This window comes from Falco peregrinus, chromosome 7 (genome assembly GCF_023634155.1).
Source record: "Falco peregrinus isolate bFalPer1 chromosome 7, bFalPer1.pri, whole genome shotgun sequence".
NCBI classification, from domain to species: domain Eukaryota; kingdom Metazoa; phylum Chordata; class Aves; order Falconiformes; family Falconidae; genus Falco; species Falco peregrinus.
The window spans coordinates 52,978,663-53,001,705 of NC_073727.1; the positions used below are offsets into that span (position 1 = coordinate 52,978,663).

The 23,043-nt window shown below is 43.0% G+C and overlaps 1 protein-coding gene across 1 annotated transcript in view; it reads right to left on the minus strand.

Moving 5' to 3' along the window:
* Positions 1-6,793, minus strand: part of RPS6KA2 (ribosomal protein S6 kinase A2) — a 321,471-nt gene extending 314,678 nt beyond the window's left edge. Inside the window, exons 1-2 of the mRNA XM_055810898.1 lie at positions 6,532-6,793; positions 3,335-3,379 (exon numbers count right to left, since the gene is read on the minus strand). Of these exons, the coding sequence (XP_055666873.1) occupies positions 3,335-3,379; positions 6,532-6,594 (108 nt within the window). The 5' untranslated portion in view covers positions 6,595-6,793. The remainder of the gene's footprint in view (positions 1-3,334; positions 3,380-6,531) is intronic.
* Positions 6,794-23,043: the final 16,250 nt, after the last annotated feature.

Genomic DNA, 23,043 nt, shown 5'->3' on the forward strand with positions numbered 1-23,043 from the left:
ACAAGAGGCAGTGGACACAAGCCAAAGACACAAGAAGTTATATTTAAACATGAGAAAACATTTTTGCTCTTAGGGTTATCACACACTGGAACAGGCTGCCCAGGAAGGTTGTGGAGTCCATTCAAGGCCCAACTGGATGCAGTCCCAAGCGCCTTCCTGTGGCTGACCCTGCTTTGAGCCAGGCAGTGAGGGTTGAACTACAGGATCTCCGGAGATGCCTTCCAACATCAGCTTTCTATGATACCGTCAATATTTATCATTGCCTTGATAACAGTAGCTATACAGCAAGCAATGTAAAATTTTTTCTGCTGTGGAGATTTTGTGCCTTCATCACTGACTGTTCAACAGTATCACATTAGCTATTACCACCATTAGTTATAAAAGCCTGATTTTTCATTAAGGATCTAATAAATCCATACCCTCTATAAACAGTGGTAGTGCCTGCAATGCATGCTTACGGTAAGACTGCACACAGGACATCCACCTTTGCTCCCTCCAATTTTATTATTCACATTTGCACAAGAGCACACAGTACCAGCAGAAGTTACATGCATCTTCAGAAACTTTGTACAAGAGTTAACAGTAAGCCCAAGTCCTGCTATTTTCTGTTTTGCCATGCAATTCTCATAGAGCAAAACTTAAGAGGATTTACCCAGTTCTGCTTCTGGTTGGCTATCAGCATTTCCACTGCATCTCTCCTCTACTGTCCCAAGAGCCACACACAAGCTTTCAGTTACAGCATACAAATTCCACTGAAAGAGTAAAACAGCTCAAAGCACTGTTAACAATCTAGCTTTTGAATGCTTTGATTTCAAAGTGCCTTGAACTGTATTGTACATGCTCACTATTTTAGGAAGATGTGACAGAGAATTTTGATACCAACTGCACCTTCAAGAAGGATTTAGATAGAATATCAATGCTTAACTTTGACCAAGACCAGACCACAAGGCACATCATCCTTGTTTAAGTATGTTTGGGCCTCTAATGAACACAGGTGGTCAAACTATCAAAAAACATTAGTGCAGCAAAAAGAATCTCCTTACAGGAAAAAAATGCATCGCTCAAGAACTACTGCAGGAAGTTTTCTCAAAGAGATTCCCATCAGCTAACCTGCTTGCCTTTGTCACAGGACAAGCAGAGTCCATGGCTTTGGGAGAACATCCTATGGGAACACCCTGATGATAGCAACCCTGAGTCATCTAGCTGACAATTCTAAAGTAGAGCTGACACACTGACCAAGATGTGCCTCCAAAATGCTTGCTGTATCCAACAAAATCATGAATTTATACCCCCAAGACATTTAAAGAACAGCAAAATCAGACATCAGAAAAAGTAGTGCAGCTTTTATAACGCATTTTGTCACCATCTCATTTCTCCATGCTATACACAGGATAGGAGAAAGAACAAGAAACCAACATAGCCTGAAGCAGGTTATTTACAAGAACAACCTTTAAGCAAATGTGATCCATTGTATTACATCATTTAAATTCACTCACTAAGTCATGCTTTAATGTTTCCTAAAAGAAAAATTAAAAAGGCTTTAGGCTTGGGCACAGTACAGCCACCAGTAAGAAAGTCACCAGAACAATAGACTCTTCTTTCCTACAACATCCCTACAGTAGGATGCAAGCTTCACAGAAATAGAACAGGCTTACCGACTAAGACAGTCAAGGGCTGAAATCACACGACAGCAGCAGTGTAAGGGTGAAAAACAATCCCAGTTTTTCTTATTGTATTTTTCTGCAGCACTGTGTAATGAAGGCACATGGAGAAAAGTGGAGTGAAGGGGTAGGGTACTTCAACATTGGACAGTGATATTTCATTGTAATTTGTTAGTGGTCACTGCGTACGTGTTTTGTAATGCAAAAGTGCGGCATGTTTTTCAATCAGACGTAAGTACATCCTGCCACTTCGCATACAGACATTGCGATTGCCTTGCTGAGGCAGTAGACACACAGAAAGGTAAAAGCAATTACTGATATCAAATTGCAAATTGTAATACAGCAGTAAACACATCAGAAAATGAGAGAACACAGGACAGGTTTCTATATAAGTAGTCATTACGAGCAATTTGTTTTCTGCCAGTTTTAAAACATAGAATTCTAAGATGAAGCCCTAATCTAGGTTTAAATTGATTTAGGAAATTAAGGCTATATTCACACACACACACACAAAGACATCCTCTGAAAAACCTAACCCACAAGCCAGAAATTTATTCTTCAGCAATATCCTCAAAGATCATGTGATGAGTCCAGTTACCTGCATTTAATTTCAGCCCCAAGCTTTTTGAAGATTAATTCAAATGCTCCCTTTCTAAGAAATGGAAAGGGAGAGAAAAAAAATTACATTTGGAAGTTGCATCCATTTTACAGAGCTCAAAACGAAGACTTCTTCCTCCTTTCTATCCTTATGAGGTGTTAAAACTATTCCTTTAACATGGCAGGAAGTGACAAAAACATACCCTTGCACTTAAAACCAAACATCACAAAGGTAAGATTGACATTTCAAGGAGTCTGAGATATACTAGGAAGCTTAACATATTCAGAGGTGGCTATTTAGACAAGTCTTTTTGCAGCCTCCCTTCAAACCTGAAGGGATTCAGACTCCTTGATGTTTTGAGATCAGGAGATACCTAATGGTCTTTCAAGCACATCTCAGTTTATACAAGCCAGCAGCACCTTGTAATAACATCTGGGACCAACAACAGCCAGTTTTACAGTCAAGCTCTGCCCCCAGCTCACCGTAATAGTGAAGGCTGATTTCTTCTCACCTGGTTTATATCTTCATATCACCTCCTACCTCTTCTATTTGACATTTAAACACTTTGAAGCAAGACTTGTGTTTTTCCTGTAAGTTTGGATTGTTTTGGGGTTTTTTGTCTTCTTTGATTCTCACAATAATACAAACCACAGATGAACTTGAAGGAAAGAGTTAGCTCTGTCATGCTCTAAGAGCCAGCCTAGCGGACAATCATCAATTAATTCAGTTTAACAGTGTTTGGGAATTGACTCATCAGACATAATCCACAAGCATTGTTATTATGACAGCTACTCCTTGAGGTCATTACAAAGATCATCTCTGCAGGAAATCCATAGGTCTCATGAATTTTTGTGTTTTCTTGGAAAGAGCACAAATAAAATTCCTAACCTCTAGCTGAACAAGTCTATTCTTTTTTTTCACTTGACCTTGTAATAGGAGACCAAGTAATGGGCGCATTTTGCATCTTCAGGGCTAGAAGCATGGGGAGAAGTACCAGAGACGTTTCCAAAAAGACAGAAGATTACATTATAATAATATCCTAACATTTGTGTGATCTGGAAATTAACAGATTTACCTCTTTTACAGGTTCTTCATCCGGGGCAGCATCTTCTGCCACAGGCTAGCAAACAGACAGAAGGAAAAAAAAAAAAAAAAAAAAAAAAAGTCTTTTAAATATGTTATTGAGAGACACTATTCTAAGCCAAGTTCTAGCACAAAATACAGTCAGTTTACTTTTAGTCAGTTAAGTCACTCCAAGTTTATACTACTGTAGCAGGCATATTTGATTCTTCACACTTGGGTAAATTAACCTTTGAATCCATGAGGACCTGCTTTCTCCAAGATATATAAAATTCTAAGAGGTATAAGAGAAAGCAAGAGAACACTAGCACTATTGAAATTGCTGATGCATAGCCAAAACCCACATTTGTCAGAAATCGCACAGGAATGAATGAAGAACTGAACAGAATTATTAATGAGTAAGCTTAACTAGAGAACTCAAACAGTATCTCTTGCTAAGAAGAGAGAATATGTGCATACATAGGACCAAATATTTTAAACACGCAACTCCCATTTAAATGTTGTCATTTAATGAGTGCTCAGCTGAAATCTATCAAGGGAGGAACCCTATGGAAAACAAGTAGTAAAATCATTTAGAGCTTGATCACACAGCCTTTCCTCAGGAAAATATTCCCAAGGCTGTAACATACCACCCATTCCATCCAGCTTGAGAGGGATCAATAACTTGGCCAACCCACAAAGAAATTCTAGACCCAGCAAATATCCCAATTTTCTTGCTTACTTGTCAGACACAGTTAATGACCTCCTGAGTCAATAGGCAAAAGCAGCAGGATTTTGCTCCAATCTTCCTTTATAAAAATATAATACAAAACATGCCCTCAATGCACTCTTCCTTATCAAGCGATTGATTTACTATAAAAGCTGTCTTTAATATCTGCAAGTCATTCACCTGAGTCATGCACAGGCACTCATAAATTCCTCTATTTTAAAAGGTTTTTTGGCATTAGGGAAGGGGAGCCAAAAGAGGTCCATATGCACAGAAAAATAAAATAGTCTCCCTCCTTGTCTACTAACTGTGAAAAGCTTCCGTGAAAAAGAACAACTTGCAGACAATCATGAAAACATTTTATCCCACACAGATTCAGAGCCTGTGACAACTCCCTCGAGTCAGTCCAATCATTAGTGTTTAGGCTGCTTTCTGCTCATTACAGAGTAAATGCCATTACTGTTTGAAAAGACAACTGGTCTTCATAGACAATAGCCCACAAGAGACAAAACTAATTTCTATACACCTTAACTAGATTTGAGCAAACAGTATTTTAGTTTTATCTACAGCACGAATTAAAAGGGTTATAAGCTATAACATCTTTGATGTGCTTAGAGATAGCAATAAATAGAGCAAATGGATGGTGCTTTATCTGTTGGTCTCATTTGAAAAGTTTATGCCTGTAATTCCTTAACAACCTAAGCTGTTGTGAGTGAAACCTCAGCAAAAGCAACAGAACAGCGTAGCTCACAGCTATGGCATTCTTTACAGCAAGAAATACACAAGCAACCCCACCAAAACCCACCCAAGTAGCATTGCAATGGGGCAGTTACACTCTGTAAGGAAAGCCACGCAGTTCCTTCTGGAAGAAAGGTCTGAAGATCCTCTACCAACAAAACAGGCAACAATAGAAAGCTACTGTCCCAAGCAACGGACATTGGGCCTTAGTGCAGGATCTTACCCTATGATCTAGGGAAGTTTTTCCCCAGAAGTTGGCAGCAGAAAAGACAATCTCGTCATTAACTGAAGTGTTTTCTGTCTGGGGCAGAAAAAAAAATACCAGACACATACACAAACTGCTTTTAGGAGGAAGATCAGGAGGAAGGAAGAGAACACGCATGTACATGCTTGTTTGAGTACTGTGGTCAGCGGAAAGGCAGACTTGGAAGGGAGGAGAAAAAGCGTAATTTTTGTGATATTTGGCAGAAAACTTTGCCATAACTATAGTTCTACAAGTCTTCTCATTAGGAAAGTAACTTCACAAGGTGGCAGCTGTCATCTAAAACCAAAGATGGGAGCAACACGCCGTTTCCCAGATACAACCTGTTTGCTAGCACTCTGATGCCTTGCATCACATGAAGTGGAGCAAGCAGCAGCACTCGGAAGTGAATTACATGATTTAAACCGCTGCAAGCCCCTCATACTTGTTCTTAACCTAGGGACTCCAGAATAAGCCACACTGGTATAATACATTCCAGTATCATTTCTGTTGTATGGTTTAAACATGTAAGCTAACATTCTGCATGAAACCCTTTCCACAGTTCAGCGCCTCCTCTTTAGAGAGAAGTATTTTGTGTTCCCTGTAACCTGGCTGGATAGGCTGCACTCCCCCCATCCCTCTTCTCAACCCACTGTTACAGCACCCATATCAAAGAGCACCCCGGGGGACGGGGTGTTATGAAATAAACACAAAACCTTTCCACCTCACAAGTTTCACTCGTCTGTTTCTATTACCTGGTACAAACACATATCCTGTGCTGGAAACAGTTGACCTGAAATACTTTGGTTTTATTACACTACTGGAGAGCCACAGATACTTAGGAATCTGCTCAGCCGCACAAAAGGGGAACACTTTCCTTGACACAAGGCAATCTTAAATTGCAGGCAATGAAAACTCTACAAGGCAAATCGTGAGCACGTAACACAGCAGCCAGTTAGTTAACACAGTGTTGCGTTTCCAGCATGATCCTGAAAGCACAGTCCTGTGCTTAACGGGCGGGCGAGGATCTGACCGATTTCGCGCTGGTACTGAAAGCGCCCCAGGGAAGCTCAGGACTCACAGCGGGAGCGAGCACCGCGGACCTGCCCCGGCCCCAGCCCAGCCACCGCACCGTGTCTGGATGCGAGCCCAAGCCCCACGCAGCCTGCTCGGCGGTTTCCATCCGTTTCAGGCGCTCCCTCCCTCCCAGCCGCCCCAAATCCCGGGAGCGGGGCTCGGACGCCGAGCCCGGAGCGCGGCTCCGAGCGGGGCTCGGGGCGGGAGCGGGCGGGAGGCAGCCGCACCCGCCGGGCTCCGCTGCGGGGCAGCCCCGTTCCCCGCCAGACCGCTCCGCTGCGGGGCAACAGGTTTCCGAGCCCGGGCTCTGCCCTGGCCCGCAGCAGCCAGCGGCGGTCCCGGGGGGGCAGCGCGCCCCGTCCCCGAGGCGGTGCCCCGGCGGGAAGCGGCGCTGGCAGCACCGCAGCGGCCGCCCGCACCCGCCGCTCACCTCCGTCTCCATGGGCTCCACCTCTATCCCTTTCCATAGCTCCAGTAAGTGTGCGATCGGCATGCTGGGCGATGCCTGCCAGAAGCCGGGATCGAGCAGAAGGAAAGCGCGGCGGCTGCCAAGGAGGCGGAAGGAAGGTGTCGGTCGGCGCCGGGACACCCGGCGGGGCTCGGCCAGGGACCCTCCGCCCGCTCGGCAATATGGCTCCGCGCCCCGGGGACCCCGCAGGCGGCGCCGCTCCGCAGGCGCGGAGGCAGGGCAAGGCGACGGCAGCCGCTCCGCAGCCCGCGCAGAGCCCCGCCGCCCCGCCCGTCCCCCCGGGCCGCCGCCGCTTTTAAGCGAGGGGGGAAAGTTGAGGCCGAGGATGCGGCGGGTGCTGCCATGGCAACGGCAGCGCGGCCCCCCCCGCCGCCCCCAGCACCTGGCAGGGGAGGGGGCACAGCCGGGGGTGAAGGAGGAAACATGGGAGTTAACACTGGCAGGTTACCCCCCACACACACACAATTCCAAACGTTGATCCCATGGTAGGGAGAGCAGCTACAGAAGAATCTCTCAAGTTTACCGAGCCCTGTATTATTCCAGCCTTATAAAAAGGACTATCTTGCTTATCACTCGCTTTGTTATTTTATTTCTTCACTAGGAAACCTGTGTCTACTCAGTTGCCATTCCTTCCTCCTCTAGCTGTTGCAGCCTGTAACAACCTTACTATTACAAGCCTGACACACTGCACCAGATACCCAGCTGTTGATTTGGACTGTCCTCAAATTGAGGTTAAGACACACATACTACCTTGTTCCGGCAACTTTATTATCTTGTTCCGAAAGGCATTACTGCTAAATAAGTCACTGCTATTCAAAGAACAATTTCAGAACCAAGAGCCAATGTGCAAAGAGCATTTTTCTTCTGTTCCATGCTCAAAAAGCCACAGTTTATTCCCATAGTAGCAGTGCTGTACAAATTCAGAGCAAGGTTCAGTGAACAGCAAGAACTCCTCCGCCAGCCTACAAAAGACCATTTGGGGAGCGTTCCTCCTCCAGGCCCTTCTCAGCTCCCTCAAACTCTTTAACATGAATAATCTGCCCTGTAATTCTAAACACCAAGCAGGGTTAGGAGAGAATGTGTCAAATGTACTGACCATTACAAAGGCAAAACAGGGGAAAAAACCAAGTCGGACCCCAACCAGAGCTACAGACAGAGCCCTGCGCTCAGGTAGGTACAGCTGCCAGAACTCGGTCTTTCACTTCTGCGGTAGAATACGAACACTTGATATCTGTGCCAACACAGAACTAACAACTCGTGACACCAATTATGCAGCTTCATCTGCTTTACAGATTGACCAATTAAATATCTAGATTACCAGCTTTACTCACTGCTCAGAGAGGTCTGGTGGGAGCGATGTCAATCACAAAACAGACACGTACCTGAAATCAGAAGCGATAGCATCTGGCTGCTCGTTTCCCTGGCTCTTGTGTTCTGCCCCTGCTTCTTCCCCAGCAACACACACGATGCAGGTGTACTTGCTACCTTTAGGATGACATACACACTCTCCCAAACAGCCTTGTAGTGCCAACAGCTGTGAGGCCAGAGCCGAGATCAAGCACAACAAATCTGTAACCCAAACCATGCTTGCTTCACAAAACCCAGAGACCTTCATCAATCCAAACAGACACATTCCCAGAGAAGACTGTGCATGATTGTATCATGGGTATCTTGATTTTAAAAGCTCTGCTTAGCTCCAATTGACAGGATTGCACTTTAGTCTCTGGGGCACACAGCTCTGATGCCACAGGCTGAGAGTAGGGAGCTAGGGAAGTGGGATATATCCAGGGAATCCTAGGGGAGGCAAATCAAGATGGTAAGTCTGGGATCACTGCATCTGCAGTCAAGTTAAAAACACGTGCATACAGATCTATTGTTTCTACATCCTTTTAAGAACTTCATTCTTGAGACACGCTGTTACATGCTTTCTTAAGTATTAATCTGTTACTAAACTGTGGTATCAGAAGAGCCCAGTATATTTCCAGATCTGTTCATCATCATCATGTTCAGTCTAAACATAAGGTAGAAAAAGAGAAAACCAAGTGATGAGATCTCATTGTTGCTTTAGCATATACACTTCTGTTATAAGCACAATGTATGTATCCTGCAGTAGACTCACTGCACTCTTTCAGCGCCAAGATATGAATTGGACTTAAGTGTTCAAGTTTATTAGACTAACCAAAGCATGCATTTCAGATCCCATTCCTTATCCCTACCTAAAGAAAAGCAGAATTTTTCAACCTCGGCTAAAAGGAAATTCATACAGTTTCCAGTCATTTCTTCCCCTTTATTTTCCTGCATTTACTCAGAGTAATCCCATGGAACTCTGGACTGTTTTTGACTAGAGGTTTTGCAGTAACAGGGTCTCCATTAATAAGGACACTGATTTTCTTCTGTAATAATTTAAGTATTCTGCTAGAATCTTCATTTGCAAGGAAAAGCATCTTTAGATGTCCACAAGCTTCAGATTCCCAAGTACTTGGCAAACTACATTCTCCCATATTAGAGATGGGCATATTTGATGTAATGAATCTTTTGTTTCAAATTCTTCTTAATCACATAGTGTTAGAAATAATTGTGTCACCACAAAATGCTCAGTCATTTTCATTACAGGAACATCTAATGGACGGCCAAGACTGACATTCTTTGGTATGAACAGAGCAGCAGAAAAATCCAGAGGGAAATTTGGGGAGGGAAGCATGATCTACTTACAAAAGACATTGGGTCTGAAAAAGGCATGTGTATCACTAAAACTGGGAATAGTCCACTTCCAAAAATACCACATTAGGAGTATGATAAAGAAATAAAAGGGAAAGGAGGGATGGCATACGTGGAACATAGCAGAGGAAAAACACGCAAGGCAGCAGATGGAGGTTCAGAGCAATTGGCCTCTGAAGACACCAGAAATCTGGTCAGAGCAAGAAGTAGCTATGGATTTTTTCCCCCAAGGAAAGATTAGCTAACCACATTCACACTTTCGCAGAAGTAATATTTGCAGATATGCGAGCTAGGCCAAGAATTGCAAGAAGATGAGTTCAATTTGCTTCAAGAGTATAAAAGCATTTTTATCTTCTTTGAAACAAAGCACTGGACTACTTACATGGTGATTTTTAATCTATTTTTACCTGTCTCCTGAGTACTAGCTAATGGCTGCTGCCAGATGCAGAGTGGGGGATTAGACACATCAATATTCTGCTGTGTTATGACTCCTACACTGGGAGGAGATGCATAAGTACAAAAGAAAATTTCTTAAAAGCATTGTCTATATATTGTATTAAGATACTCTAACACTAGTAACTTACACTGCCACTACTTTGTGAAAAAGGAAAGTACTATTTCCCATTTGATACACAGAAGGGAAGAGGAGCAGAGAAATATTATTTTCTGTCAGTAGCTCAGCATGTTTCTAGGTTCATGACTTCAGTGTTAGGTTTAATGTAATCGCCTTACACCAAGACTCAGGCATTTATCTGCCTGCACATCTTCACTCAAAGCTTAAGCTAGATAACCTTTTCTGCCAGGCTATCTACACCTAGAACATGGCCAAGAGATGTACTACTGACGTAGAAGCCAGCAAAAAAGTCCTCCCACCTTCCAGGGCATTCCCAAGCCCATGGTTCTTCCTGCTTGCCACAGCGTAAACATCACCAGTTACTGAGCTGGGCGTACCAGAACTATCTGCCTAACTTCTTTTTTCTTCTTCCTTTTTTAAATTTTCAGTTGAGTCTTCACCCAAGTGAAGTCTCCTTTCTGGCATGTAGCTTTTTAGGCCAAGGCTGACACTTACTCATCCGTACAGCTTCTTAAACTTAATATTCAGCATCTCCCAGGCACACAACGGCTACAAGGAACATTTTCTTAAATGAGGGATTACCTCAAGTACCAGCACTGAGAAAATGTTGGGTCTCTGAAGTGCCAACAGCACTGTAGAAGGAGGAAGGAAAAAAATTGTCAGGGGCAAAGAAGTAAAACTCTCCCATCCCTTTCAGTAACACCCTCCTGTCCCTTTCAGATGTGGCACTAGAGAACATCCAGCCACTTGAGCACATCACCAGTCTGATGCCATTTTTTGCTGCCAAAGGGCTCCTGGAAAGTCTTGGATGCTCAACTGTCAGGGGCCCAACCACGGATCACTCCTTAATCACCAAAGCAATCGGACTACACAGAGAAACGTGCACTGAAGCTGCCTCAAAGTTTACAGGGTTGCCCAAGACAGAAGGACAAAAAGGAGCAAAGGCTTAGCAACATTTTCTGCAGATTACTTCAGTCTCCATTCCCGTTACATACTGCAGCCGAAGAAGATGGACCTCCCAGGGCAGGAACTCTGCCTGCAGCACATACTCACACACAGATTGCAAGCAATCAGCCAACTTTTAGCCTCCTTATTCTGGAGGATATTTGTATCCATGGAATATGCACATATATTGCCTTCTCCAACATACAGGCACAGATCTGGGAGGAACACATAAAGACACTTAAACACTTCAAAATACATCAGTTGACAGCAAATTGTTGTTGTTTTCCTCCAGTTTATGCCACAGAAGACCTGCTGATGGGAGAGCCTTCACCTAAAGGATTGGTCACCCCCTGTGATGAAGGCAGGCTGCTGTCGGTGCACAGCAGCAGAAGGCAATGCATACACAGGCAGAAACCTCAACAGCAAGTGGAGATGTCTGAGCACATCCCAGTGATCATGTTAGAGTCACACAGCCCACTTTCTATCAGATGTGGATCTATCAACAGCCTCTCTAGTTTACCATAAAACGCAGCCTTCTTACAGGGAAGCAGAAAGCAAGACCATAGTCCCATATTAGCCTCAGTCTGTCACTGCACCATCCCAAGTATGGAAGAAACATGCTATGCATGAGTAGTCTCCTATAATCTGTGTGACCAAGCCTGTGTTAGATGGATGAAACCTGTAGTGGACAGGCTGGAAGTAGTAAAAGTGGGGCAGGTTTTAAACTGCACAGAACCATGCATCATTCTTTGGCAGAGGGAAGTCTCAGTTGCCTATGCTTTTTTGATTTTATACTAAAGTTATCAAAAGCTACACTTCTTGATAGAAAGCAAGTAAACAAACAAAATCCCCCATGCTACTTTTTTCTTCCCAAGAGCAGACGTTTAAATGCTTTAAGCTCATTACTAAAACAAAATGACTACATTTCCTCAGCAGAAGCTGTCTTTGCTCAGTGCCTCAGCATTAACTGCTTCAAGTTCAGCACTTGGATGTTCACCATCACTTACGCAGAACACAGAGAAGCACAAAACACCACCTACACGTCGCTAAGTGCGCAAGGCACAGAGAAGTGTTGCTTACTTCAGTAGAAGAGGTGCCCTTCGTGCTGCTAAAACAATTTACTATTTAGTCATGAAGTACATGCCTGGCCATCTCTGAGAAACACAAAAGGAAACAGTGGCAGACAAAAATAAAGCGTTCAGTAGCAAAGCAGCACACATCTGTCCCCTGCAAAACTCATAGCTTAACATTTTCAAATTAAATTATGTCTGCTCTATTGCCTGAAATATGAAATGCTCAGCACCAGAAAGAAAGTCAGCTTAATTCTTAGCCCTTGCAATGCTCTGGCTTCCCCATCTGTATTTAACAAGAAGGTCTAGATTGATTAGTAAAATCAATACTTAGAAAGCAACAATGGTAATTTGGCTCCTGAAACAGACTGGTGCTACCAACCAACATGCTTCCTCTGCAGAAGAGGGAAGGCGGCTGCTAGGAGCTGTAGAAAAAGAAACACTTCTCACATTAATCCTTGTTAATTATCTGCATTAAGCTTGCAGGTACTTGACACATTCTGCATTACCTATTCAGTAATATTAGGAACTGATTGTAAACCAGAATTACCTTGAAAACAGAAAGCCTAGGTCAGATATCTGCAGTAGACCAACCCCCTTCAGTACAGATGCAGCTTAGCTGATGTCCCTGGTAGGGCTAACTAGCTAGCCTAGCAGGAGCCCCACTGTGTTCCTGCTCTGTGCCATCAGTTTAGTTGAGGTACAGTGTTGGGTCTGGCTTCATAGTCTGTGTGCCCTGGGGCTCGCAAGCCAGTGCAGAAGACCAAAAGCATCACCAGCGAATCAGCAAAGTCTTGTCTCCGCTCTGTGTCTTGAGTGCCACCTACACCACACCAGGTGGTAACAGGTTTCTCCACAAGCAATTTAGATGTCTGCAACATGCTTGCACTTGTGGGCCTACACACCTGGAGTGACTGAGCCAATTTGCTGCCAGTTTTCTCCACATCCAAAGCCTGTTGGCCTCCTGGCCATGTGAGACATTACCCCCTTGCAGAGCTGAGGGGCCGAACACAGGATACTCCTCCGTGCCACCTCCTGCACTTAAGAAATTAAGGGACCCTTGCAGCAAAGATGCTTACTCAGAAGCATTCCACTGAGTAATCTCTTACACAGAAAGCCCCATTACACTAAAAAAAAAATCACCAGTTAAACACAGTCAATAAAAACTAGCTGTAGTGAAAGGCTTTCCTGCTGCACAAGGCTACAGTAAACTTTGTGACTTCATGTTTTCATTGCACAAGCGCGGCAGAGACTATGTTTTCCCCAAAATACATCACATGACTCCTCAAGGAGCAGCTTACAGTGCAGGAGGGCAGAGGCACCAAGGACACACTCCTGCCTCTGCCCGGTCACCATCACAGCAGTGGCACCTTGGCCACACAAAGGGGCTCCTGTGTGCTTGCTGCTTGCAGCCACTTCTGCCAGAGGTAGGACAGCCTGACACAGCAGCTCACGTCAGGCTGGATCAAGGCTTCTCAGCAGCTCTAGCAGAGCTTGAACATTTACTGCAGCCAAAATGAGGGGAGGAGAAAGGAAAAGGACAGTCACATTCCCCTCAATTTGGGGTCAGAAAGACTGATTTGGAGGCAAGAAAGCAATTCAGGCGGTGATGGGAGAACATTTGAGCCAGGGGCTCCCTTCACTTACCCTGCCTTTCACACCCACTGCATCCAGAGACACCACCACCCCAAAATACCCTCCTTCTCTCCACAAGGACCAAGGGAAGCTGCCTCAGGCCTGTCCCCTCAATGCCATAGCAGCGGGGCACATAGCCAGGCCTAGAGAGCACAAGGGAGAGAGACGGTAGCTGCAACCAACCCCCTCCAGCTGCTTAAACTCTTCCTTACTGCAAGGAGCAGGGACAGCTTTGCTACCTCGATTGGACCACGCAGAAAGAAAGCAACGAACAGTCTGGGACAGAAACACCAGCAAGGGAAGGCAACAAGCCTGCACCTCACCAGCGCAGGTGTGGCTGAACTGATACAGGGTAAAAGCATCTGTCCTACTCCTGCATACCGGGGAAATTGAACCTGAGAAATAAATTTAGGTCTTCATTAACCTTCACAGATGGAACAGACTGCTCTCACATAGGTTGACAATTTTCTTGTACTTCTAAATGTAACTACTGACAAAGTGACCTAATTACATGATGAAGTTATTTCAGACACAGAACAACATTATTCTGGTGACAGAATGCTCAGAAATTAAATTCTCCATATAAACTTCAAAAAAATTGAACCGACAACTAAAAACTGACATTACAGAAAGGAAAATGAAGTAGCTGAGGTAACATTATGATAGCAGAGAAGGCAAGATTGCCTAGAAACATATAGAAAAGTATCAGGAGACTGCAAGCAATACTTCCCAAGCACAAATCAACAAGGGTAGCAATGTGACACAAGATTACACGCTGAGTCATAAAAATCCCACACAGTAATTTACCCAATAACTGTGACACAGACACTTTAGGTGACTGAGGACAAGGGTACCAGTTCATTTTTGGGCACCCTTTCATTTAGATCCTGCTAAACATGCATTCTGCCTAAACATACAACAATAAAATAATAATTGTCAATTACAGTGTTCCTAAAAGAAGATCAATTTTTCAGTCAACATTAGGTAAAGTGGCAGTGTGTCAAGAAAAAGGACACTGAAATAGAGCATTTATATTTGCTAACTGACCACTTTCCTTTTAGCATGTCTACTCAGACAAAAGAAACTAATCCAACCTTTAACAGCCACGTAAGCTTTTCAGCAACTGCAATATTATTTGCAGGAATGGCAGAGAAACAAAAAACACCCATTCAAGAGACTCTTGCAAAGCCCTTCTGGCTTTGGCAGGTTGAGGAAGCTGCTCCCTTGAGTGGAAGGGAGGACCAGGATGCTGGAGCGTTTCATTCTCAATTTACTTTGGAGGCTTGTGCACACAGGTTGGGTTTTCACTCAGTAAATCTGATCTCACCCACTCAGAACAGGAGCCAATGCAGCATCGACTGAAGTCGGTGACATAGTTCAGCTGCACAAATTCCTTTTTGAGTGATCTAATCTACAGTCAGGAAGCTAATGAAGTCTCCTCAAAGTTAACAGCCCCAATCCTCTATTATTCTAAAAGCTTTGCAACATCAAGTACCCTTAGTTTCAAAGGGAATTATTACCTTTCAAACAGAACACGTGACATTCAAATCAATAAAGACTACAGAAAGCACATACACAAAGTAAATAGGAAATCAAGAAATTCTAACCCATAAAACAAATATGCAGTATGATTTCTCCCCCTCAACCACTTAACACTTGTCTTTTTGATGAGATGATTTGATTATTGATTAAGATGATCTTAGCTTGAAGATGAGAAAGCAAAAATAGAGGTGCTAAATGCTATAGGTGTTAAGTATCCGAATCTGAAAAAAAAAATCCCACCCCAAAAAATACCACCAACCCCCCAAAACAGAGTGAATTTCTTCAGAGTTTTGAATTTTAAACACACAGAAGTGACAGGTTTTGTAGGTTTTTTTTAAATGTGTCACATGCTGTATTTTGATTACTTTTTCCAAATGAACACCACAGTAGCTGCTTATTTTTACAGACATGTATGTGAGATGACTGAGGTACAGCCCTGAATATCCAAGCTCAAGAAATAAAATTTATTATGGGTGATGACTGAATTTTTTTTTAGATTGCAGCCCAACCTGTATCTATCAACTGCCCAATTCCAGGAAATATTCCCCCTCATCACTGCAGTTGATATTAGCAAAGGCAAGAGCAGGGGACAGAAAGCCACAGGCTGGAGCTACAGTCTTGTCAGACTGTGAGAGTGAACAGAAAGCCAGGCGACATGGCACAGCTATCTACCACCCCCACATAACTCACATTTCATGTTTCTTGGGGGGGGGGGGGGGGAAGAAAAAGCAGCTTGATGGGCAAGTTAAAACCATGCTGCACAAGGGATCAAACTATGTGTCACCTGCACTGCCCACTAGCAGAGCAGACATCCAGCTGCAATATAGCAGCTCTTTCCAAAGTAGACATTACAGGTCAAGCAAGTACTTCCCATGGCAATATCACCAAGAGTTACATGCCCAAACCAGAATTCCTACCTGCCAGCAGGACAGGAGCACACAAGGCTGGGACAGGGGTACCTGTGGGTGAGCCTGTCATGCCCCGCAGCCAGCCTCCCTCCTCCTCACAGCACAACAGCAGGATGACCCAGATAGAAGCAGTAAGCCCACACTAGCACAGGGAATACATTTGTGACTTTTTTCTCCCCCCCCAATAAATAAGCCAGACTGGTAGCACATACCTTCCTCCCTCTAGGTACCCTTCTTCCCCCACCTGAGAAGGGGGAAGGAAATGGGGCTGCTCAAAGCCACTCTCCCACCTTCACAGGTCAAGATAGAGCAGCTCCAGAAGCCCACATCCATAGCTCACTTCCAAATCCAGTGTACAGGCAATGTTGCTGCCCTAGAGTACTGCTTCCCACACAGAGGCAGCACAAGCTACAGACAAGACCACAGCCAAAGAAGCAAAAAAGCTTCCACGTTCCCAGCCCATACTAATTTATAGCTCCTCATCAGCTTAGCAAGGGACACCTGGGCACAAGCCACCTGCTCCTAGGTCTTAGAGGGAAAGTAAGGTACTCATGGTGGTAGTGCTGGGAACACTTTCTGGACTGGACTTTTCCAGGAACAAAGTTTCCTGGGTAGGCTGGAGCAGTTGCTTCCCTGCTGCATCAGCAGCTCTCAGCCTCCCGTGGTCCTGTTTGCTGCGGGTCAGACACTCATCCTCCCCTCACGCAAGGGCAGAGTGTTTGTGAGGGAAGAAACATGGAGCGCAAGCACCCGCATAGCCTCAAATCTGGCCCATGGGGGTGTCAGGCAGGTGGGCACTAGCTCACTGCCACTTTGATTCAGATGAGTGTTAAATTATAGTAATAGTAAGTTATAGTGGTGTTTTGTTGCTAACAATAATTACTGAGAGAAAGAAGGTATAATAGAATAAATCCCAACTAGTAAAACAATCTGGTGTTCCGAGTTACTGATTTCCTGGGTTTTCTTTTATCATCCATTTGTTATCTTGCTATCTGTAAAGTTTGAAAAGCTCTGAAACACATGTAGGTTAATACATTTGTTCCAATATTCACCTGTTTTTCTTGACTGTAAATAAAATTAAGGCTGCAGTAGAATTTTATATTTGGCTTATGTTTGATGTTCCCTTATAAATTATGATTTCCATGTTCTGCCACAAGAACCATTATACGTCACTAGCTTGCTTTTGTACTTCTCAAAAAAAAAATCTAAATAAATTCAAAGCACAATTTGTGAAGGCAAAGCATGACAAGCAAAAGCCTGCCAAAGTTGCTGTATGAGTATTGATAGATAAAAGCTTACTTGTATTAGAAAAGAAACACAGTTGTTCTGCAAGAATAGCAGAATTCATTATCATAAATTACTTTTAAGGCCACTTCCAAGAAAATTTCAAGGCCTTACACACAGGTGACCAAATGAGCCTGACCATCAGCTAGCTGGCCAAAGGCTTAACAAAAAGAGACAAAACTAGACCAGAGCTGCAGCACTTCCCTAGCAGCACTCAATCAGCGGAACCAGGGCGATAGCAACCAGGAGCAAACCAAAGGTCTTAGTTTTGTGCCAATGAGGCACAATTTTCCTTGCAAAGAGCAGAATTCTGCAAGAGCAGTCATGCTTCTAGATTTCAAAACAAAGCTCCCTTGGCCTCATTAGAGCCATTCCAACAGACACATAGGGTATGTTGCAGGCTCTGAGCTGCTGTTACCCACTAGACCTGTAATTTGCTTTTCAAGCTTTAGCAAGCTTGTATAAAACCAAGGTCATAGCAGAAAGAATAAAAACAAAAGGTTCAAGTTTAGCTGGATTGCACAGGCTCTCAGTCAATTCAAATCTGGAACAGTGTGGTAAAAGTCCCTCACAGCATTTCCATCTATCCTCAATAAGCAGTAATACAAAATGCAAGGGATAATTCCTCCCTCATTCCCCAGCTTCATTTAATGTATCCACACGTGTTCATTTTCTCAAAGGCCTAGTATTTCCCCACTCTAGCTTCATTGTGTCTATCTGGGTCTTCAGGGTTTAATTAACTCTTACACAGAATGATTGCCTTCAGCTGATTTTTCAAGGCTAAAGTTGGGAACTAACCTAAATTTTCAACTGTCCAGCTAACCTGGACCATCCATACAAATGCCACTGGTAAGGACTTTAGGGTCTTTATAATGCTGACAGAAGTGCTGTGCACCTTATTACAGGAACACCACGTTCAATCAGCTCTTCTCCGCAGGGTTGCAGCAGGCTGTACTGATCCCTTCCGCACGCAGCCTTTGACCGGAGTGAGCTCCTGCTCTCCAACTCTACAGGCTGTGCACATTGAACTGGCATCTTAAGGGACACTGCATGAACCCGGTCTCACCTTCGTGCTTCCCAGGTGGCTGCAAGGGCTGTCTGATGCCTCCTGTAGCAAGTGCACAATCCCCAAGCCATGGAGCCTGTCTGTGAAGTTTTTCAGTAAGATGCATTGAGTCTCTTTCCATCCTTTCAACTAGAAAGCAGTTTAAAGTTTGCTGGAGGCAATTACCAAGTTCAGTGAAGGGGAACTGGATTCTAAATTACTTGCATTGCGGAATGACAACCCTTATAAAAACAAAACACGGGAAGACAGAAAAAATAACGTTCATCTCTAACAAAATAATTATGAAATAATGAGTCTCCTGATTAGTTGATATGTACAGTGATGACTGTATCTATAGTACTTACTCCCAGCACTTTCTTACCCCATACCTCATTCTTTTATATGAAAATGTCTTCTAGGAAGCAAAGGAAAAGGAGTGCATTGCATAATTTGCCTTTCCTTTCCAGCACTGCAGATCTGCTGCCACTGCTTTGCCCTGAAGGCACTTTAGCTTACACTTCCTGCTCTCTCCACACCGGTGGATGTCCTTAATTGTTATTCTCTGGGTACAGAAACACTTCAGTCTTGCTGAAAAACCTGCCTAACCTTTCATAAAACATATGAAAATTCACTAAGATGTAGAAAAAGGACAAATCATGACTGTATTTAGCATCTCAGGTGTTCAGCAGATGGATAAGAGTCCCGAAACCCAGTCACATCAGCAAAAACTGTTGATCTTGTGCAAAGGGAAACAGCAACACAAACAGCCGATGCAATCCAAACCAGGCTGTTCTGCCAGGCGAGGGTCTCTCGTGAGTGGTAGGAAGCGTGGAGCCTCTTGGGCAAAAAAGGAAGCTAAAGGAAGGATCCCTACATCCCGAGTGAGTGTTTAGCCTCTTAACAAAGTGCCACCTTATAGGGGATTTCTTAGTATTTGTGTTGCTTTTTTAATTTTTTTTTTATAATTTCCTTATATCCATCTTTATAAGGGCATATTTAATTTTTGAAATCATTGGGATCTCATGCTTTCACTTGGCTTTAACTGAAGTATTTTTCCACCTCTCTGCATCAGAGGTATTGCTCTGTCTCACACATCCTCGCATTTCCTACAAAGTTGCCCCAATTTAAGCCTTTGTTTAACTTTTCTAAGTAATTTTCAGGCAGCAGTATCACACAGTATTCCTTTATGGTAAAAGTAGGATAAGATCCTACCTATCTTGATGTTGAAAATGAGCTTTAAGACCAAGTAGGATCATAGGAGCAGAGGATATTGCAACCAGAAGGCTGCAAAATGAGGTTAGCTGCACAGAAGGTAAGCAGGAATTTCTGTCAAGTAGAGAAGGACTCTTGAATCCACTGTTCAATGCCAATCAAATGAAATGGCTATGTAAGACATCTTTGTCCCAGCTTAAATCAATGTTCTTAGGATTTGGGCTGGTTTTACACATGCACAACTTTTCCTAGACCTTCTTAGTAGCATTAATATACAACAAAGGAAAAGGATACTTGGAGATCCTCAAAAGATTTTAAATGTAATGACTTGCCTGTAGACTCTACAAACAGGACTTGAAACTGAGGGTCAGAAGTTCCTTCAGCAGGAATGATTTAGCATTTTCAGTGTCAGCCAGAAATAAAGCAAGGAAAATGCAGATAGTTTTAATGACATGCCTGACTTCATGCAGACCCTAACATCACTGCAATTAGAAAACTGTAATTTTTTTCTATGTAAACAAATCTATGTCTTCATCAATTCCCCCAAATGCTGCAATACATTAGCATAAATATATCGTACTATTACAGAAAAAAATCAGATTTGCTTAAAAGTCTTTCTACATTCTAGAATTTTTTTAAAACAGGAACAGAGATTCATGTACGTGCTGGAGGGACTGTTCTGATGTATGAATCATTACCTCTAGAAATCCATTTAGGTACAGGTTCGTATCATCTTGAAGACCTTTTTTTATAATTAAATTTTGGCCTGAAAAAGAAGTGCTACTAACGCTATGAGAAACTCTTCTACTTCCTTCCTGTTGTACCTGATACTCTGTGCCAGCCGTTGAAAGAGTAGGAAGCTCTGTGGCCTTGCTGAGGTGCTTCAAGACTTATACTTTTTCCAAGATAATCATTAGCCCTTATGGGTAACCTCCTGCGTACGATGTCCTCATGAAGAATACTAGTGTCCTCAGGGGTTGCTTGTACAGCCCAGACTGTCTGAGCTAGGTTTATTCCTCACATTTAAGAGTGGAGAAAGATAAGTGAAAGCCCTCTAGCAAAGCTCTCAGTGTTGTAGTGAACAAAGAATTGTAGCTTTGCAGCTGAACAGAACTGGCCAAATAAATAACCTTCAAAGGTTTTAGTAGTTCAGGCACTTCTGTAAAACCAAATCTGGAATTACATTGACAAATACTTCATGCTAGCAACTGGTATCTGCTACATATATCATTACTATCCCATAAACTTATAGAAGGCAATATCAGAGGGATCAGAATTACTCCGTAGATGGCATAAGCCCAAATATAAAATTACCAGACACATTTTGTTCTGCTGTAATTGCATAGATACAACAGAGAGTGAAATCCAGCCCTTTTGCTTTTCCACGTAAGGGTACAACCAGTTTTTCAGAAACTGATTTTGTCTTCTTTCCCCAGACCTCCTTAAAAAGTATTCCACTTAGTGTTTTTGTGGTTGGTTTTTTTACTTTGATTGGGGGTGGTTGTTTGAGATATAGGTGAATGGAAACTGGGCAAATAATGAGAATCAAAAGGAGCTCAATAGCCACAGCCACTAGAAGTCTGGAACTTTTTTTGTGCTGGATATTCCTGTCTTTCTGTCTCTTCTCCTCCCATTTCTTCCTTTATGGTTGCAACACAGGTAATTATATGCAAATGTAACTTTGCAATGGTTTCCATGACAATTCTGCGATGCTTCATCTTTGGATACATGTTCTTAGGCACCTTGCTCAACAAAGTTGATACACATATGGTTATTAAGTATATCTAATATATCTTGATTTTAACACCAAAATGATGGCTGAGCGTGTATTGTCTAATGTGGAAAAATGTCTATTTGCTGTAGCTACTTTAATAGTTTGGGTTTTTTGCATCATTTCAGCTTTTAAATTGTTCATAAAAAATAGTTTTATCTTAGAATTTGCCGTTTTCCAAAACCCTACGTTCCTACCTCACATTTAAAACATAGTGGTTTAAATACTTTCTTTTACTGCTTCTATAAAAAACCTCTAAACATGCTTCCACTGCTTAATTGGCTAAAATAACTGCTGGCTTGAATGTTCTAGAACCAGTTATACCCGTATCATTTCTATAGGTCACCAATAATAAGCTCTGTATGTATCTCTGAGTCTTCATTCAGCTCAGTTAATTGGTGCTTGGAAAACATTATTTTCTCATGTCAGAATATTCTGACTTGAGTAATTACTGGTACAATTTCCACCCTAATATCATCAACTTCATTGTAAGCAATAATAAAGCCTCACAATAGCCTGCTGAAAGAAAAAATTATCATCCTTGTTGAGTAGCATATGAGAAGAAGGCCTATGAGACATAGTATTATTTTCAAACAGTGTCTTAATCATCTGTCTGTTATCACTGGAGAGGAAAAGGCTTACCTGAATAATTATGATATCTCAGTATCACTAAAACCAGACAAATGTTGCTTATGACATCCTAAATCACTGGCAAAACATTTGTACAATTTTGCTGCAATTTGCCTTGAAACATTACCGTGACATGGTTGACTAGAAGATTCTTACCTAAAGCAATTTAAACCATTTCTGTGCCTGTATTATCTTGCAATACAACATGGCCAAGTAGCTAAAAGTCACATACCAGAAAAAAACCCCAAGGCAAACAGCTGCCCTGACTTAGACGTATATCTAATTACCAGACCTCTCAGACAGCACCCTCCAAATGGTTTTAACAGAGACAATTTTCCTCCTTGGGCTCCTGCTCTGCTTGGTTCCAGCCAGAGAAATCTGTTCCTGATCAAAACATACAAACTCCACCACAGATCACCAGCCGAGTCAAGTAGTTCCATTAGGTTTGGCCCAGCCTACTCATCGCACTCGTGCTTATTTCAAAAAATAAGCAAATAGCTATTAAAAAAGTTCTTCAGTTTGTTTACTCCTTTCTCTCTGAATCTGATTGACTGGATTAATCCCTGTGAAACTGCTACCTGTTTCCAAACCTCTAACACTCAAAAGACCTAGAATCAGAAGTAAAATATCCACCAGGAAGACCAGCACTTCCTGACCTGTCCATCCTAGCTGCAAAGCGCTCTCCTGCCTCACAGCAGCAATCAAGGTGATGAATTTATTTCAAAGAAAACCTTGAACCTCTTGCAAAGCTGTAGGGAAAACAGCCCATGTGCATCAGGCTTTGCAACCTCTAGGTATGGTCTCAGTTTTTGGGACACCCTGATAGAAGAGCATATGCTGCTTGATAAGAAGAAAAGCTTTTTAATCCTGAGTAACCCAAATCAAGCAGAACAGGAATTTGCAAAAATGCCTCCCACAGGGAAGCACCCTTCGTGAAGTTTAGGAACGTTTCCCGAGGGGTCAGTGTTCTTAGTTGGGTACTGCACAGAACCCTGCTCTTCAGGACGACTGACAGCGCAGCTTCCCACCAGCTCCAGTTTACAAGGTTTTCAAGGACAGTGAAAATTCATCTCCACATGGGCAATGCACATCGTTGGGGAAAATGAAACACCTCTAAGAAGTGTTTCAAAATGCATGTT